This window comes from Podarcis liolepis (assembly GCF_965112155.1).
Source record: "Podarcis liolepis genome assembly, chromosome: 13".
Taxonomy (NCBI): Eukaryota; Metazoa; Chordata; class Lepidosauria; order Squamata; family Lacertidae; genus Podarcis; species Podarcis liolepis.
This window is the reverse complement of record NC_139573.1, coordinates 18,380,971-18,399,611: the sequence shown is the minus strand read 5'-3', so window position 1 is coordinate 18,399,611 and position 18,641 is coordinate 18,380,971. Positions and strand designations below refer to the sequence as shown.

The window sequence follows — 18,641 nt, the reverse complement described above, 5'->3', positions numbered from 1 at the left end:
AACCTGAAGCGTATGTAACCCAAGGTACCACTGAACAGTCAAACCGGCTAAAATCTCTTCTGCAGCGCTGATAACACATGGGAAGCTAGCACAGCAGCTTTGAATGCGTCTCTTTGAATCGCCTCTGGTTTTGGAAAGATTGCCAGCTAGATAAGAACCATTGTGTCTGTTGTGTGTGCTTGTTTTAGAAAGGCAGGATATAAATGTTTAAATAAAGAAATATATAAATAGCTATAAAAGTGGAAGACCCCACCCTCCCACCCAAACCGTTCAAGAGAGTCAGTCCCTCCTACCAAGTACCCAAGAGGTGCCCAGCAGCAGAGATGAGGCTGAACAGATAAGAACGAGAAAGAATTAGCACAATCTACCACTGGGCCTATTTTTGCGCAAGCCCTTCTGAAAGGAACAGGAGATTGCATCGACTCTGCATTCTGGAGCACCAGCTCATTCATTTCTATGGGGATTGCGCAAGAGAAAACCTGTTCCCTGCACATGTGATAAAACAGCGCCCCCTGGTGCCGGAACAAAGAGGCTCATGGTTTTCTTTTCCCAGTATGTACACAGTACAGTAGTGTACTATAACTCCCAGAGGCTGATGTGGTAGCAAATAGCACTTCGGAGGAAAGAAAGGCACCAAAGACAGGTTGTGAGAGGTTAAGATATGTTGAACCTGTTTCAGACCGAGCCCCAGGAGATGGGTACCTTAAAATAACAACCACCAGTGCTTTTTTTCTTTAAAAAATGTTTAGGGGTACTCTCATTTTCCCACTCATATTGAAATACTGCCCCTCAATCAGGCCAAACTTAGATTCACAAAATGTTTAGGGGTATGCACACCCCTGCGTGTCCCCAGAAAAAAAGCAGTGACAACAACAACAAATATAGTAATAAATATTAACAACAACAACAACAGCCCATTCAGATGGGCAGATAATCTGCCCATCTGACTCCAGTGTTTTTATTGAAATTACTGGTGTAGCTTTAATAGAATATATATATAATTCTATCAGTGTTTAATTGTTTTTAAATGATTGTTTCTTCTATATTTTTAGCAGTTCCTATTTTTAGCTGTAAACTACATTGAGTCCCGTGAGGGGGAAAACTGGTGTATAACTAACTAACTTTAACTAACTATAATCCTTTAAAAAAGATAATAATGCACCCAAAGAATTATGGGTGATATTCTAATTCTAATTCAAAATCCTTTATTAGGCATAACACACCACACATTAACAAACAAACATCATATACAGACTGTATAAAATACGGGCTCAGCGAACACAATTTATCCTAGTCCTATTCTTAACTCCAAGAAATAAATCGATGTACAAAGATAATATAATACAGCACAGCAACATCACCTACCATTAAAACCACTAAGTCTCTTTATCATGGCCCATTCTTTCTTCATGGACAGCACTTAAAAATTCAGCCGCTATTAAAGTAATTTGATCATCGCTGTCCGCCAGCAGGTCCTGAACAGTTGGTTGTGTAAAAATCTGTCTATTAAATTTTAGGGCCTCCAATAATTGTTTTCTGGCATAACTGCCAAAATCACAGGAAAAGAATATATGCTCTAGAGTATCGGGTTCCTGTTTTCTGCATTTGCAGAGACGCTCTAATTCTGGGATAGCTAAATATCTTCCTCTCACTACCATCGAGGGAAACATGTTGAATCTGGCCAACATAAACAGCCTACACAATTCATGTTTCTTCAAATTTGTCATGTATCCCTTTTGGAAATCTCTACACAAAGAGAAATTTAAGTGGATAGGAGAGCAGGTGCTGTGCTTTGCAACCTCAAGCATGGCGAGAACACTTTTTTCTGTGAGAGTCTTCCTGATAATTTCCCATGTATCTTTGGGATCAGAACTTTCAAAGTCAGTTAGAGTGAGTCCTATCGAATCCAGTTTTCTCTTACAAATCAGTGATAGATTGAAGATATTCAATCTTAGTCTTGTTCAGAGAGTAGAGTCCATTGATTTCAGTCTGCTGATTTCTGAGATGACTATAATTGAATATCACCCATAACTCCTTGTGGTGAACAACTACACTTTTATCTGATTTGTCTATTGGTTTCAGTGGGTGTACTATTCTGAGTAGGACTTAGGCTGCATATACAGCCCATTCTTTCCCTCAAAGAATTCTGGGCTCTGTAGTTTGTTAAGGGCTGCTGGGAATTGTAACTCTGTGAGGGGTAAACTACAAGGCCCATAATTCTTTGAGGGAAAGAAAGTGATTTGAATACGCTTTTACAGGTATTTTTTTACAGAGCTGAGATATCACCCTACGTAAGCAATTAGGAAATGGTATGACACAGAAGCATATCAAAATTGTAAGTATTAATATTAAAGAGGAAAGGGGGAGAGCTTAGGTAAATAAGGTTTTTGTGTTTGTGTGATCTATTGATTCAGCCAGCCCTTTCCCAGGTCTCTCTCCCAATTAACTCTGTCTTCCCCAGACATGCCTGCTTGCAATTTGGGACTGGGTCTGGTATTCTATTTGGTTCTCAAATGGGCTGACAACTTCCTCCCTCCACAGCTGCTTTGCTTTCTCCCCACAACTGTACTTTCTTAGTATGCAGCAAGGATTGGCTATTCAATGGCTCTCTCCCACCCCACCCCCTGCCCTGCCCTGTCTGCACCCTTACCATGTGTCCAGATATTTATAGTTCTGTGGAGCAGACAAGCGTGGCTGACCCGTCCCTTATTGCTTCTTCTAGCCCTGGAAGAAAAGAAGACAGAGCATTTGGGGTAATAATGGCTGCAACGCAATGAGGGAGAAAAGCGGGTGGGCTTGAGAGAGACAAAGAGAAGGGTGGGTAGGTGGGTGAGTGAGTGAGAGAGAGAGAGAGAGAGAGAGAATGAGAGAATATTGACTGAGATGAATTTATTTACCCACCTATGCTGTGGTTTGTGGCCCTGCTCTGCTGTGCGAGAAATGCACTTTGTACATGCTCCAAGGCACACTTTGCTTTCTGGTTATTTCATATGTCCCAGAACTGGGTGTCTCTGCTAAAAACAAGTGCAGGCTGTGTCTTGATTAATTTGTTATATATGTCAGATTTTCTGCAAGAGGACAGAACTTTGGTTAAAACTGAGTAATGGTTAGAGTGACCAATGAGGACAGGTTCAAATCTTCAGTCTGCCACCACAAAGCTCACAGTCTCGCCTTGGGCCCATCACTTTCTCTCAGCCTAAGCTACCTCACGGGATTGTTGTGAAGAGAAAAGGGTGGGAGAAGAGAAGACAGAATAGAAATGTAATAATTAAACAAACGCTCAAACATTTGGCGCCGACAAACAAGCTGCTAAATTCCTATTTGATCCTGCTCACAGATGTCTCTCCCTAACCTTTCAACAAAAACGATGTGGATTCCTGTTTCATTCAGATCCAATCTTTCCCACCTGTATTTATGATGGCAGGGGGGATTTTTAACATTATCCTTTTGTCCTGCATTAAAGGCTGTGGCAAAAGAGGCTCTGTGGGAGATGCGCACACACATCATGCCCATAAAGGATAGAGCGCTGCTTCGTCACACGGGCCCAGAGAGAGCAGAGGCGGCTGCAGTCTGCAGACTTGTGCATTGCCGTGCATGTGGAATATAGAAGATTGTCTTACCATAGGAGAAGTGTGTTATTAGAGAGAGGCCTGAAGAGGATGTTGGCATGTTGTAGTTGGGCAGCACATAAAATTGGGGGCTGCAGTGCGTACAGAGCACACACCACATTTAAAGTGCATGGCTTCCCCCCAAAAAGAATCCTGGGAACTGTAGTTTATTAAGGAGGCTGGGGATTGTAGCTCTGTGAGGGGGCAAACTACAGTTCCCAGGATTCTTTGGCGGGGAGCTATGTGCTTTAAATGTGGTGTGTGCGCCTGCTGCCTGTGTTTGAGGTGTGTGGTGAGTGTCGAGGCCTTCTCACTGCATGTGGGTGAAAGTGCATAATCCAGTGGTGCAGAGATGGTGCACAAAAGTGACACAGGTGTGTGAACAGCCGGGTATTAAAATGTGGAGATGACATGATCCTGTTTGTGGCAGCATTAAGCAGGTGCAGAAATACCCCTGTGTAGGTAAGTATTTATACTGTGGTCCAACAGGAATCTGGGCAAGGATACACAGATTTGTGTTTATATAAACAGCTTTACGACAGAGTTTATTCCTGTTTCTTTTGTAAACATAAACTAGTTTCAAACTGATTTAACTAGAAAGATCAGTTATTTGGTGAGGGCACTGAGCATTTCCTCCCCTTTCGTCCTTATAGATTTATAACTACCAGGGTTATTATTTAAAAGGGAAATTCAGGGCACTTTAGAGCATTTCGTCTAGGCATGTCTTCAGAAAACACTTGTCACTTGCTGCAGACTTTATGGGAGGGGATGTTGTCCGTGAGAGAAGTTGTTGGTTGTCTTCCGAATGCACCCATCTCAAGGCAACGTACAGGAGACAACTGAAACAGCTAAAAACACTTAAAACAACACAGAAAATGGTAGATGTGTTTTTAAAAACAATACAAAATAAACACCAGCGGCAGAGATCTTTTCATCCAGCTGGAAAAGCCTGTTGGAGCAAGAATGTCTTCAATTGTTTCCAGAAAGTTCAGAGAGTGGGCGCTTGTCGTATCTTGACAGGAATGCTATTCCACAGAACAGGGGCAGCCCCACTGGAAGCCCTGCTCTGAGTAACTGTGGAGGAATAAATAAATGCAATAAAAAAAATAAAAAAGGATATGGAAGAAGGTGATCCTTAAGAACCCCAGATCCTAAGCTCTTTAAGGATTAAGCCACATCCCAAGTTTTTCCACACAATTGACCAACACAACCGCAGCCTTCTGGCCTTGGAAGATAATAGCCACATGTCTTTCCATGTGCATTTGCAGATATATAGCAGCAGGAGGCGACATTGCAACCCACCTGAGCAGAGGACGCCGCCACCTAGGGGCCATATTGGGGAACTGCACTTCCGACACACCAGCTCTGTATTCAAATGCACCCCTTGCTTGGTCTGGTGCATCGCCACCCTTGGCTGGCAAATGTTGTTGCCTACGGCACACTGTTTTCAGCGGCAGATGCAGCCCAGCAGAAGTTGGCTAAGCCGTGCCAGGATCCTCGCAGACACGACGGTTTGGATCTGAAGCAGACGGCAAAAGTGGCGCTGGTCGGGTTCACATTCCACGCCAACTTCAATTACGCCTGGTTCCGGAGCCTGGAGCGTTTTCTTCCAGGAGTGAAGGTGACCACGGTGATAGCAAAGGTCACTTGCGACCAGGTCATTGCTGCGCCAATCACCATCGGGGCTTTTTACACCGGTGAGAGACAACAGGGGTGAAGAGGGGTCTGGAGGGGTCTGGAGAGGTCTTTGGAGGTGACGAGTTTGCTTCCCTCCCTTTCTCAGGTCTCTCTCTCCTGGATGGTGAAAGCAACATATTTGGGAAGCTGCAGGAGAAGTTTTGGCCAACGTACAAGGTAATAATAACAGCTCTGTAGATTCTGTGCTAGGCTGTTACAGCAAAGAAACACGCAAACAGAAAAAAGAGAACATTGTGGCACCATAAAGACTAGTTTTTCAGTATCCCGGGCAGGGTTGGGACCTGGAGGGTCACTGATTTCTACTCTGGTGGGGAGCTTCCCTTCGACAAAGTGTAGGATCATGGCAATGAAAATAATAAATAGAGTTGGGGAAACCCAGTTTAACACCTGATCCCACTGAGAATGGTTCACTTTTAGAGCCATTGTTATTTGCAATTGTTGCTGTCATATTATCATGGAGGAGCCGAATGATGTTTACAAATTTATCTGGGCAGCCAATTTTCAGAAGGACAGTCCACAGGGCATTACAATTTACAGTGTTGAAAGCCTTAAAAGGTAAAGGGTAAAGGGACCCCTGACCATAAGGTCCAGTCGCGGATGACTCTGGGGTTGCGTTGCTCATCTCGCTTTATTGGCCGAAGGAGCCGGCGTACAGCTTCCGGGTCATGTGGCCAGCATGACTAAGCCGCTTCTGGCAAACCAGAGCAGCACACGGAAACGCCGCTTACCTTCCCACCGGTGCGGTACCTGTTTATCTACTTGCACTTTGAGGTGCTTTCGAACTGCTAGGTTGGCAGGAGCAGGGACTGAGCAGCAGGAGCTCACCCCGTCGCGGGGATTCGAATCGCCGACCTTCTGATCGGCAAGCCCTAGGCTCTGTGGTTTAACTCACAGCGCCACCTGCGTCCCTGTCGAAAGCCTTAGTCAGGTCAATAAATGCCATATACAGGGGTTGGTTTTGCTCTCTGCATTTTTCTTTAAACTATCGAGCGGTGAAAATCACGTCCACTGTCCCCCAAGAAGGCCGGAAACCATTTTGGGATTCAGGAAGAGTCACCTTGGATATTGTTAAGAGATGGTTTGTTAAGATGCTTGCAACAATGTTGCCGGCCACAACTAATAGAGAGGTGCCTCAATAGTTTCCACAATCAGTTCTGTCACTTTTTAAAAAGAGATTGATAATTTTGGCATCCCTAAAGTCTGCTGGAATATATTCTCTTTCCCGGATTTTTTCAATAGTAGCAGGGGCCCACTATCTGAATTTCCCAGAAACAACTGAAGCAATTTTTTTCCTCCTGTCAAGATTTCCCAGCTGGTTGGACAGGATTCTGCTGGGGTGTGTGTGTCCATTTTATATTGTTCTTAAACTAATCTTCGGTTATTTTTGTGACTTTTCCGTTATATTTTGTGCCTCGCCTTGGGACAGATGTGGAAGCCGATGAATAAATAACAAGAATAATACTTTGGTGCACAGTCTGTCAGCCATTTTGTTAAGGTAGCTTCTGACTCTTGGTGCCTCAGGAGTGGCTGCTGTGGACTGCAGCAAAGTCCTGCAACTCCTTAGTGTGAAATCCAAGCACTGTTGGGGAACTTTAACCCTTATGTTAAATTTGCTATTTATTTATTTTTCCCCAATTTAGGCTGGTGTGCTGTGCTGGACCTTGTTCCAGGTACGTATTGTGGTCCGTGCTTTCCTTCCCTGAATGAGCTGGAAGCCTTGCCAGCTCCCCCACCCCCAAACAGAGCTCCTGTGCCAATAGACAACTGCAAGAGAGACAGGCAGGTTTTTCCTGTCATAAAGCATTAGGAAAAACATTCCCCTGCTTCATTTTTGCTAGTCAGGGAGCTGCTGAAAAGCAAACCTAAAATATTTGAAATGCATCACTTCTTTCCCAGTTGCCCTAGGAATACACTGGATTTTTGAAAGCCTGCCGGGAATGTATTAAAATTGTTTATTTATTTCAACAATCTGTACACCACTGTCTCTCAGGAGACCCAAAACAATAAGATTACAAATGAATTAAAACTATAAAAACAGAATTCAGTTAGAAAGCCTGCTGGAGGGTGGTTTGGTTTGGGTTTGGGGAGTTAAGTTGTTTTGTTTTAGGCTTCAGAAAGTGCCAGAAGTTCAACAGAGTGGTTGATATTTTGGGACCTGCCCCAAATAGCCATCAGGAAAGCAGCCTTGTACCCAGTCATATCATTGGTCCACATAGCTCTGTATAGTCTATGCTGATTGGCAGGAGCTGTCCAGGGTTTCAGGCAAGGATCTCTCCCAGCCCTGGGACCTTCTGAACGCAAAGCAGGTGCTCTACCACTGAGCCCATGGACTTTGAGAAGGATTGTCCTAAAAGAGACTGACTGGAGATCCGGGTGACCTCAAGGATGGCCTTCACCCTATGACCTTCATATATGCTAATACAGTGGTGCCCCGCAAGACGAATGCCTCGCAAGACAAAAAACTCGCTAGACGAAAGGGTTTTCCGTTTTTGCGTTGCTTCGCTAGACGAATTTCCCTATGGGCTTGCTTCGCAAGACGAAAACGTCTTGCGCTTTTTTTAAAAAGCCGCTTGAAGAGGCGCAGTTGCGACGGACCGTGCTTCGCAAGACGAAAAACATCGCAAGACGAAAAGACTCGCGGAATGAATCCTTTTTGTCTTGCGAGGCACCACTGTATCTGGAGGTCCTGCTCACATGCCCATTGGTAAATCCAGTTAGGCTAGCATATGTGCGAAACAGGGACTTTTCTGTGGTGGCCCCACAGTTATGGAACTTCCTTGTGATTGGCTTATGCTTGGCTGCTTCAGCACAGGCTTTTAAGAGGGCCTTGAACACCTCTCTCTCTTCATCGCTGCCTTTTCTTTAGACTGTTAATGACTTGTGTGACTCAGAGCAGTTTCCCCGAAATAATCATACGCCTACTTTGTGTGCCTAGCGCATACAGGAGCACTCTTTTTATGTACTTCTTTTTGTGAGCGTTTGGCCATAAAGAGCAGTTTATAAGATATTTGAAAGAACAACAAATAAGTATGCGATAAGCACAAGAGGTATCACTGCTAGTCTAAGAGGCACACACACAGCTACCTTCCCCAAGACCAGGCACAGGCAAACTCTGGCCCTCCAGATGTTTGAGACTACAATTCCCATCATCCCTAGCTAACAGGACCAGTGGTCAGGGATGATGGGAACAACCACCGCCTTGTACAGCACCCTGAGCTCCTTGGGAATTGTATAATCAATCAGTCAATAAAATAATACCAGGAACAATCAGAGCATGTGCTGCTGTCCAAGAACTATTGGCGGTTTATGTTCCTCCCTCCTCATCTCTCTCTCTCTCTCTCCCTCCACCAGGCAGTGAATTTTGCTCTTGTGCCACCCCTGCTGCGCACAGCCTACGTGGGGGCCTGCTCCTTCCTGTGGACGGCATTTCTCTGCTACCTGCGTCAAACTGATGCCCACAACACCACCTCCCAGCTCTTCCAGGCGCTGCCAGGCTTGGCCGGGCTGTTTCCATCCAGGGCAGGAGAGAATCAAGTAAAGATGCCATCTGAGAAGTGACCAAAGGGCCGTGCTGTGGTTTTTTGGGCACCCCATCTCCATTTCTAGTTCTTGGTCTCTGCAAACTTTGCCCAGGGAATGGAGGGAGATTTGTCTCCTTATATTAACCCCCTCACACCCACCTTCTTCAAAACACGGCCTGCTCCTCATGCCGCACAGGTATAGGAACATACAACTGCAGATGTGAGAAGCAGGGCCTTTACAACAATGGCCCCAAGGCTAAGAGAATGCTCTTCCCCTTGAGGCCCGCATGCCTTCTGAAAGACCTACCATGAGCCATCTTTTAGGGATGCTGTAAAGATTGCAGCAAGATTAAGAGGAAGAGGAATGCTTTGAACACTCTAAAACGCTTTATACATTCTGGCTGCACCCTGGACAAACACTGGGCAGTTGAACAAAAGATCATTATTCCCCTATCTCTCCCTGTTCTTTTCCCCCAACCACATAATGTCTCATACCAAATGTCAACAGTATCTCATACCAAACAAACTCTGAAAAAGAATCTATGAACTGAAAGTGGAGACGCTGTATGTATTTTCTTCCTTGTTTTGTTACACAAGGAAATCTTCAATAAGAACAAATTTAAAACAACTGAATAAATAAATGCTGGCTGCATGCACGCCACATATTTAAAGAACATTTTTTCCTCCGGAAAATCCCGGGAACTGTAGTGTAGCCTTATGAGGCTTTGCCCTCGGGTGGGAAAAATATTGCGCCCGGGAAAGGGAGATGGGAGTCAACAGACACTCAAGGAATAGTTTCGGAGAAAAAGCTTTATTTCTACCATCCATGAACTGGTAGAAGGAGCAAGTGTGATAGTTCACAAATAAGCACACTTCACAGTCATGTGCACAGAGTATATATTCCCCTTCCAGTTCCCTCCCCTTTCTCCTCCTCCAGTCCTGCCTCGAGTTCCCCTGAGCATGAACAGAAAGCTCCTGTCTTTGGGAAAGGGGGGTGAGAAGCCAAGGGGTCGAGGAGCCCTGGTGGTTCAGTATGTCCAAGATGTTGCAACTGAATGAGATAAAAGTCAGTTCTTGGCAATGACAGAGCCTATTCATTCCTCACCTCCTTCAGTAGTTTGTCAAGGGTGCTGGGAAATGTAGCTCTGTGAGGGTAAACTACTGTGATCAGGATTCTAGATGTGGCGTGTGTGCTTTAAATGCACGATGGCCTCCACGGTTGGAGTCAGTAGGCTTCTGAATATCATTGATGGAAACCACAGGATACGAGAGGGCTCTAACTTTGGGGAGGAAGAACCGCCCCCCCCCCAGACTGAGATGTCCCCATCTGTCCTCTCCCTATGCAAACCTAACCCTTGTCAGATGCCCCTTCCATAACTCGCCCCCATTGTGATGTCACTTCCTGCGGAACCTTGAGGCGATCTCATTCCGCTTGGCTCCAGCATGCCTCCCCTAGGACCGCTTTTGCGGCTTCTGCTTCTGGCCTGGTTTCCCATAAGCCTCCGGGGCTGCCTGCAGTGTGACCAAAAGTTCAAGGAGAATGTGGCCAAGCTCCGGACAGAGGTTGTCCCGAGCAAGATCCAGGACAGCCGCCTCAAGGAGCGGGCCGAAGTGCTCCTCAGCGGTCTGGAGGGGAATTTCTTCCTGCACTATGCCACCAGCCAGTTTTCTGGCTTGGCAGGTATACAAGTTCCAGCTCTGCTTAAAGGCTCAGGGTCCACACTAGACAATCAGGGGGCCTGAATTTCATGCTGATCATCTGACTGGGTAGTGACTGCATGGTTCTTACCCGGGCAGCATGAGTCATCCAAGGCTATGTTCACTGCAGAGAAAATGTGATTTCTTTATCTAGTAGGGATGGAGGAGAGAGCAGCTTCCATTTGCATCTAATGCCAGCTGACCCAATTTCCACTTCCCAAAACAATGCGTGAACCAAAGTGCAGCTTTCCATCAAAATTCACACTTCTCCAAAATGTTGTGATGCAGTTAAAAAACAACAACTGCACAAATGTGGGCAAACAGCATAAAAGTGCATATAATCCTAAAAGTAACCTTTTAAAAAATGCATTATGTTAGCAAGAATAATCTTAACGGGGACTTAAATAAAAATTACAAACTGACAAAGAAATGTTGTAAAGATAAGAATCCAAAATGGTCGCAGCAGTGCATCCCTACCAGCTATAGCCGTTTGTGGACTGCAGTGTGAAATGTAGCTGTGCAAGGGTGACAGACTGGCCCATCACATCTCTGATAACGAGCAACGTCTTCCCTCCCTCCCTCTATCCACACCATTTAATGAACTTTTCAAAAAAAGACTTTTTTGTGCATTTTTGTTCACCTGCATCACCTGAGAACTCTCCCTCTCCTTGGTGTACAAGGAATGTGGAGCAGTAGTGGGGTCCTCCTGCTGGCATTCACCAGGACAAGATGGGTGAGGTGGTGGCAAGCTTTGGGGGGGAGTTTTGGGTTGGCAGCTGTTCCCCCAGCCCTGCTGGGTTGGTGGCAAGGTCAAAGGAGCTCCTGCAGGTCTGGTGTCAACCAAGAATTCCCCCAGTGCCCTGGCTCCCAGCACCCATCTTTGCTGCCCCTTTGCTTCACCGCATACCCTTGGGCAGAAAAGGAGGAGGACACAGAAATTAGAGGGAGCAGGAGACCTGAGAGCGGCAGAGCTGGGTTTTCTGCTTGAGAACAGGATCTGCTTCTTCAACCTGCGGTGTAACACTCTGGCTGTGCACACACTCCTGTTTCCCTCTACGCCCAAAGTGCTCCCAGCGCTGGTTTGGGAAGCGGTGTACGCATAGCCACAACCCTAAAGTGTTTTTCCACCAGCCAGCTTTAATCCGAATTTGAGAAAAAGAATGACTTGGCTGTGTCTTAATCCGGTAATGTGTACACAGCCTGTATGGGTGTTTAAACCCAAGTTGTTATCTGGAAAGATGCACAATGCAGCTCTGCCTGCCATTCCAGACTCTTAACAGCTGCCTGGTATTCTTGAAATCCCTCTGCCCTTTCCCCCTCCCAATTGTTGCTCTCTGCATATTCAGGCTCCTACAGTCTACATAGCATGGGTAGACAAACTAAGGCCCGGGGGACGGATCCGGCCCAGTCACCTTCTAAATCTAGCCCTCAGACAGTCCGGGAATCAGCGTGTTTTTACATGAGTAGAATGTGTGCTTCTGTTTAAAATGCATCTCTGGGTTATTTGTGGGGCATAGGAATTTGTTCATTTTCTTTTTTCCTTCAAAATATAGTCCGGCCCCCCACAAGGTCTGAGGGACAGTGGACCGGCCCCCTGCTGAAAAAGTTTGCTGACCCCTGGTCTACAGCCACCCCTTTACTCCCCTTTCCCCCCAGTTAAGAGCAAAGTTGACGCCCTGATCCACGAGGCGAGGTTCAGCACGGAGAGTCTGCTTCAAACCCACCTGACAGGTGAGGATCCCGACTCCTCTCTCCCTCAGGTGCCCTTTTGCTGGGGTTGAAGCTCCCAGGGCCTCATTTGCCAGAAAAAGTCCTCTTGGTCATTTACAGAAGGAATTTGTAGGGGGCTCCTGATGTTACATACATCCTATGTATCTTGATCTACCCCCAAGACCAGGCTCTGTTGGATGAATTGGTTGAATTCCGGAGGAAAACGACTATGAAGCTCAAGGAAGCTTTAAAGGAACACCAAATGAAAGGTAGCAAGTCTCCCCCAATTCCATGTATTATTTTATGTATTCTGTGTTTTTATGTTGTGATTTTATCCTGTGAGATGCCCTGAGACCTGAGGGTATATGGTGGTATGCAAATAATAATAATAATAATAATAATAATAATAATATACAGTAGATTTGAACGTTGTGCCAGGAAAAAATCACTGCTTTATTGCAGGGTTCTGTTGATTGAATATTTCTGCCCTGCGGTAACGCTTTGGATGTGGAAAGAAAGAAATCTGGGGATAATAGAACATTTGGGGCATGTACACTCATTCTCGGACTCTGCTTTTCTTCCCCTCACAGCTTGCGACAAATCTGCCTGTGGTGAGTTCATCTTGTTGCCTAGCTGGGTATTAAGAGGAGGGGAACCCGGCAATTGAAAGCAAATGAGAACTGTTGTGGTTCTGTGGCGGGGACACGTAGCATGCGGCGTGGGAGCAGCTCAAGGAAGCCAGAGTCTCTCACACGCACATGGGCCAGGGAGGTTGAGGAGACTCTCTCCAGTTCTGCTGTTAGCCGTGTTTGGGCCTCAGGAGAAGAGTAAAGGATGGAGAGAATAGAGGGAGGATTGCTAGGAGGCCATCAATACAGCAGGAACAGGGGAACTTTGTGGTCCCAGGGGCCGCATTCCAAAGTGGGCGACCTTCCGGGGGCCACACACAATGTGATTCTCAACTTTGCTCAGCCGCGCACAAACCAGAGGTCTCCACATGTACCTCTCCACATTCAGGGAAGCAAGAGGCGTTACTGCAGTTTAAGGACACATTCGAGCAAAGTAAAAAAAACAAAACTCCCTGGAAATGTTAGAGGAGGGTATGGAGCAGTCCAGTGACGGGTTTGGCCTTGGGAGATTTCTAAGGGTTAGACAGAGGCGTGGATAGAGGGCTGCATTTGCCCCCTGGGACTGACGCTGCCAACCCCTGCTGTAAAGACATTTATGAAAGCAATGGATATGTTGTCAGGGCTGGATTTAGGAGAAAGACAACCAAAAGGACTGTCTTACAGGGAAGGATTAGGGGGCATTTGACTCAGGGTGTGGGGGAATCTATCAGAGGCAATTGATTCAACTACCCACCCAGCAGCTAAAAAAAATTACTGCCAGCAGTTCATCTTCATCTGTAAAACAGACCCAAGCTTTGCTAGTTTTGCATTAATTTTTGTGGGTGTTTTTAATTTGACGGAACAATAACCTAATCAGTGCCATGACTGGAGTAAGAGATGCCCAAGATTCTCTTCACATTCACACCCTACATGGCTTCCCTCAAACAATTCTGGGAGCTGCAGTTTGTTGAAAGCCCCCTTACAGAGCTTCAGTTCTCAAAGTGGTTTTCAAAAAACCAGTCTCTCTTCCTAAGGAGTTCTAGGAACCGTGGCTCTGTGAGGGGAACAAACTGCCGCTCCCAGAATTCCTTGGGGAGGGAGGCCATGACTGTTTAAAATGCTATCCTTGTGCTTTAAACGTATGGTTTCAAAGCGGCCTGGGCCTAGACTGGCTTGGCTCCATATGTAGGGTTGCCATATTTTGAAGAGCAAAAAAGAGAGGACAATATGACGGCCATTCAAAGCAAATAAAGGCCATATGTCTCAATTTTTACCCCTGAAAAAGAGGGAAGTGTCCTGGAAAATGAGGACACATAGCAACCCTATGCAGCCATGCACTGACCAAGACACACAGAAAGATCCTGCCCCCAGTCTTGGGAATTTTGCAAATCCCTGGACTGCAGAGTGTTGGGACTGGATGTAGTGGGCTTTGCTAAAAGATTAACATCCTGGGTTTTGTAGGATTACGTTGATACCATCCATATTACTCTCTGGCTGGTGCTTCTTCACCCTTTCTCTTTCTCTTCCTCCATTTCCCGGACTCCTGATACCTCAGGCTGGCTGAGCTATAAAGTGCTCAATTGCAAAGGATGCCAAGAGACCAGTGCCGTTTGCTTGTCGCTAAGCCAGTGCTTTGGTAGGTAGAAAGAGGAACGATTCGTTGGCCTGGGCAGTGTGTCCACGAAGGAGTTTGCGTGACATGTGGCAGAGTAAGTGGGGTCTGGGTTTGCGTGTGTGTCAGACCCACTGACGTGTTTCGGGCGTGGCCAGGGTTAGTCCCACCGACAGCAGGGTCCCAAGGCAGATCGCGACAGCCCAAGCAAAAGCAAGAACCCCAAAGGTTACCAGGGGATCCAGCAGAGGAAATCCAAATATAAGGTAGACACGGCCCAGCACTAATATGAAGACATCATTCCAGCAGCCCTCTCAGCCTGGAGTTAAGCAGGAGGGGCCAGAATCCCACCCACAACATAGCTGTAGATTCGTAGAACCAAGCAGAGGGCATTCTTGGTAGTGGCGTCTGCCCTGTGGAATGCCTTCCCATCAGATGTCAAGGTAATAAACAACTACCGTATTTTTTGCACCATAACACTCACTTTTTTCCTCCTAGAAAGTAAGGGGAAATGTCTGTGCGTGTTATGGAGCGAATGCCTGTGGGTGGCGGGGGGGATCTGCTGCAGTCGTGAGCAGAGGATCCATGGTTCCCCTTCCTTCCCTCCTCCATGGTTACAAAGCATGGATCCACATGGATCCTCAGGATTTTTGCATTGGGCTGCTCCAAACTCACTGTCAGATCACATGTCTGTGGCCACAGCATGAACCACAAAAATCATATATCCACTATTTTGTTTAGAATATTTTTTTCCTCCTCTAAAAACTACGTGCGTGTTATGGTCTGGTGCGTGTTATAGAGCGAAAAATACGGTATCTGACTTTTAGAAGACATCTGAAGGCAGCCCTGTTTAGGGAAGTTTTTAATGTTTGATGTTTTACAGTGGTACCTCTGGATGCGAACAGGATCTGTTCTGGAGCCCCGTTCGCATCCTGAAGTGAACGCAACCCGAGTCGGTGCGTCTGCTCGTGCGGGGGGCGCAGTTCACTGCTTCTGAACGTGAGGATGCTAACCTGCCTCTTCTGGTGGCCAGCGGTCCTGAGGGCTGGGGAGTCACACTGCCTCTGAGGCAGAGCTCCCCTCCTGTGGGGTGGGACCCCCTACAGGCTCCCCTAAGAGGTCCAGGCTTCTAGATGGCACTGGGGGGGGGGGCTCCAGATCCTGATCTGAGGAGGAATCTTCTAGCAAGGCATGACACCCGTTTCTGGCCATTATCTCCATCCCGCAAGGAGGAGAAGGTGAGACATAAGATGAATTTGTCCCGTCATGTAGGAACAGCAGCAACGAACTCTTCCTGTTCAGCCCAATTCGGTTCAGATGGCCTGACACGGAAGTTGTAAGAAGCTGCCTTGATGGTCCAGTTTGTTTTGCTCTGCTTCCCTTCCTTGGCCAAAGTGAAGTGGTGGAAGCACAAATCCCGACTCTAGGCCCAAATGCTGACAGGAGCCCAGATTAGGATACAGGTTTCGCTTCCGGGAGAATTAATCGGAAAGGTGTTACTCTGGGTGATGCCATGTGATACCATGTCCAGAAGAGGGCAGCACTTACTGCGTGGCCCATGGGCATTCCTGAACAAACATTAAGCAGGGAGTTTTCGCAGGCCTGACTGCAGAAGTGTCAGAACTGAAAGACAAAGGGCCTAATCTGAATTTGACATGGAAAGATGATGAAATCAGTATTTAGATAGGACACATGTGGGCTTCTGGGTGCTCCCCCTATAACCGCTGACCAGGGCTGATGGGAATTGGAGTCCAATGACACCAGGAGGGCCAAAATTTTCCCATCCCTGACTTATAAGCGCTCCACAATATATTGTCTCAGAAAGCTTTACCACAGTCTTATAAGGGAGGCTGCTGTTCTTAGCCCATGTTGCAAGCGGTGGCCTGAGAGGCCTATAAACAATAGATTACGAATTCCCAGGTATCAAAAAAGGTTATTTATGTATGCCACTACTGCAGCTCGTGTTTCATTAGCCCCAAAGTGAAAAACAAGCGAAGTCCCAGCTAAAGAAGATTGGCAACTTAAACTGATGGAATATGCGCAGCTTGTGGACCTAACATGTAGACTAAGAACAAGAAGAACATACGTTTAAAGAAGACTGGAAAATGTTTATTGAATACATGGAGGAAAATTGTGTCCACTTGAAAATGTTGGCAGCATAAAGATAAATTCAACAGTGTAAATCAGTTTTGATGGATGTAATAATGGAATACTGAATGCTTTAGTATATTTAAAACATGCAAGTATTTATCTTACGCAAAATGAACCATGGAAAGAGAGGAAGGGAAGTCATTGATATTTTAAGGTTGTCTAAGTGAATATTCTAAAATGTAAAACAGAAATTTAATTAAAATCATTTAAACACCCCCACCCCCCACAATGGATTACATTAAGGCTGCCTAACAAATTCATGGCAGATTTTTTTTTTTAATTATACGCCTCCTTATCTACAACCCAGTCTCTTATATATCATGATATACATTTTTCACGAACTGCATTCTTTTATGGAGGTCTCCTGTTTCGAGACTCATGACTGTGTATGGGAAGAAAGAGATACATTTAAAGCATATTAAAAAAAAACCACAGACCCCAAATCCTGGGAACTGCAGTTTACCCCCCCCCCCAAAAAAAACCTACCATTCCTGCCTCCTAAACCTTCTACAGTTCCCAGGTTTCTTGGTGTACGTGTATGTGATGTACTTTTTTCAGTGTGCTTCAAACGTATGACATGTGCTCAGCCTAAAACACTGAATCTGGGGTCTCTGCATGCAGTGGATGCCCAGGAACGCCTCTCCCTTCGCTTTGGAAAGCCCATAAAGGACCCCGATATCGCCAAAAATGGAGTCGCCGTTGTCCTGTGTATGGGTGGACTGCTCTTCGTGGTGATGATAGGCGTGTGAGTATAAGCAATAGACCTTCCTGTAGCTCAGAGTCAGCTGCACTGCTCTCCCTCTCCCAGAAAGGGACCTTGAGGCGGGTTGGGGGAGTCCCAGAGGCAACTCACTCAGCACTCCTCAAAGGGTTAGGGAGGGTTTTGGGGGGCTCTAACTCTCTTTTCCCCCCAGGATTATCAGGTACTGGAAAAACCGGCTCTTCTTGTACATTTAGCAGAGATCTGCCCCTTTTCTCACCTGTAAGGAAAAGGTCCTATTGAGCTTCCCAGTTGTGAAGTCTGAAATGTGGTCTGCATATCTTCATTGTAGCAACCTCCAGAAATCCTTTTTTTGCCTCCAAAATTAGTGTTTATTTTTCCGGCCTACACCTCTTGCCCTCCTATCCTCTTCTTATCCCTCATAGTCACAAAATAAATACGCACAAACACACCCTGATAGTTGTCTGTTTCTGTCCTTCTCTCTTTTTGGACTGCAAAGATCTGGCTTTAATAAAGTCTTCCTCATTCCCTCCAGCCCACAGACTAAGGTGTTTAGTGGGCATGAAGGTGGAATTCAATTTTGTTTGCATTTTAATGAGAAGCTACCCAATTAATACTTCCTGAACCAATATGTGAACTGGAACAGACACCTGCCCTTTGAAATTTGAACTTCACTGAATTTTCAGCCAAACAATATGTACAAAAATGCATTATATTAAGGGGAAATGTTAGTGGAAATAAACAAACACCAATGCATCATATGCTTTTGATGCTTGCAAAAATATGGGCATTAGTCAAAACTGCATACAAGAAAGTTTTTACCAGGGAAAATTTAAAATAAGATGCTGATAAATTTTCAAGAGTTTTTTGTTGTTAAGCTGCAAATTGCAGTGGAAATATGGAGAACTGAACTGAAGAATGGAGAAGTGAGAAGCCAGATTGTCAGGGGTTTAGGAGCAGAAGCACGGGCAAGGGAGGAAACAGAGAGCGAAGGGGAGGAGGCAGAAGAAAAGATGAGTGACGACGACGACCCGAGATCTCCTAGTCTTTCCAGTGAATCAGAGGATTCACAGAAAGGAGCACCAGTGGCGAGGGCAAGGGGGGAGTCTAGGGGGGCACCCCAGGAAGACAGAGCCAGAGAGGACTCAGGGGGGAGCAGCTGGAAATCGGGACCAGCGTCACCGCCAGGAAGCAGGGAAGAGGAAGGGAGCCAGGGGGGAAGCGCTGGCAGCTCACCACAGGAGGGAGGACATGAGTCAGGAGTGGCCACACCTCCACAGGAGGGAGGACATGAGTCGGGGATGGCCACACCTC

At 46.2% G+C, this 18,641-nt stretch overlaps 2 protein-coding genes across 4 annotated transcripts; both read left to right on the top strand.

Annotated features, from left to right (window-relative positions):
- The first annotated feature begins 621 nt into the window (after positions 1-621).
- LOC310690449 (mpv17-like protein) lies at positions 622-9,483 on the top strand. Of its 2 annotated transcripts, XM_083469353.1 has the most exons (6): positions 622-643; positions 2,259-2,335; positions 4,877-5,305; positions 5,392-5,462; positions 6,947-6,976; positions 8,658-9,335. In XM_083469353.1, exons 3-6 carry the CDS (start codon positions 4,984-4,986, stop codon positions 8,862-8,864), a joined length of 630 nt encoding a protein of 209 aa, XP_083325479.1. In that variant the 5' UTR covers positions 622-643; positions 2,259-2,335; positions 4,877-4,983; the 3' UTR covers positions 8,865-9,335. The 2 variants fall into 2 exon arrangements, with proteins under 2 accessions (XP_083325479.1, XP_083325478.1); XM_083469352.1 differs by lacking the exons at positions 622-643; positions 2,259-2,335 and adding an exon at positions 2,643-2,753 and having other exon boundaries at positions 8,658-9,483.
- A 757-nt stretch (positions 9,484-10,240) lies between these two features.
- IZUMO2 (IZUMO family member 2) lies at positions 10,241-17,784 on the top strand. Of its 2 annotated transcripts, XM_083472145.1 has the most exons (7): positions 10,244-10,508; positions 12,182-12,256; positions 12,418-12,504; positions 12,826-12,846; positions 14,399-14,479; positions 17,228-17,351; positions 17,521-17,784. In XM_083472145.1, exons 1-7 carry the CDS (start codon positions 10,271-10,273, stop codon positions 17,561-17,563), a joined length of 669 nt encoding a protein of 222 aa, XP_083328271.1. In that variant the 5' UTR covers positions 10,244-10,270; the 3' UTR covers positions 17,564-17,784. The 2 variants fall into 2 exon arrangements, with proteins under 2 accessions (XP_083328272.1, XP_083328271.1); XM_083472146.1 differs by lacking the exon at positions 14,399-14,479 and having other exon boundaries at positions 10,241-10,508.
- Positions 17,785-18,641: the final 857 nt, after the last annotated feature.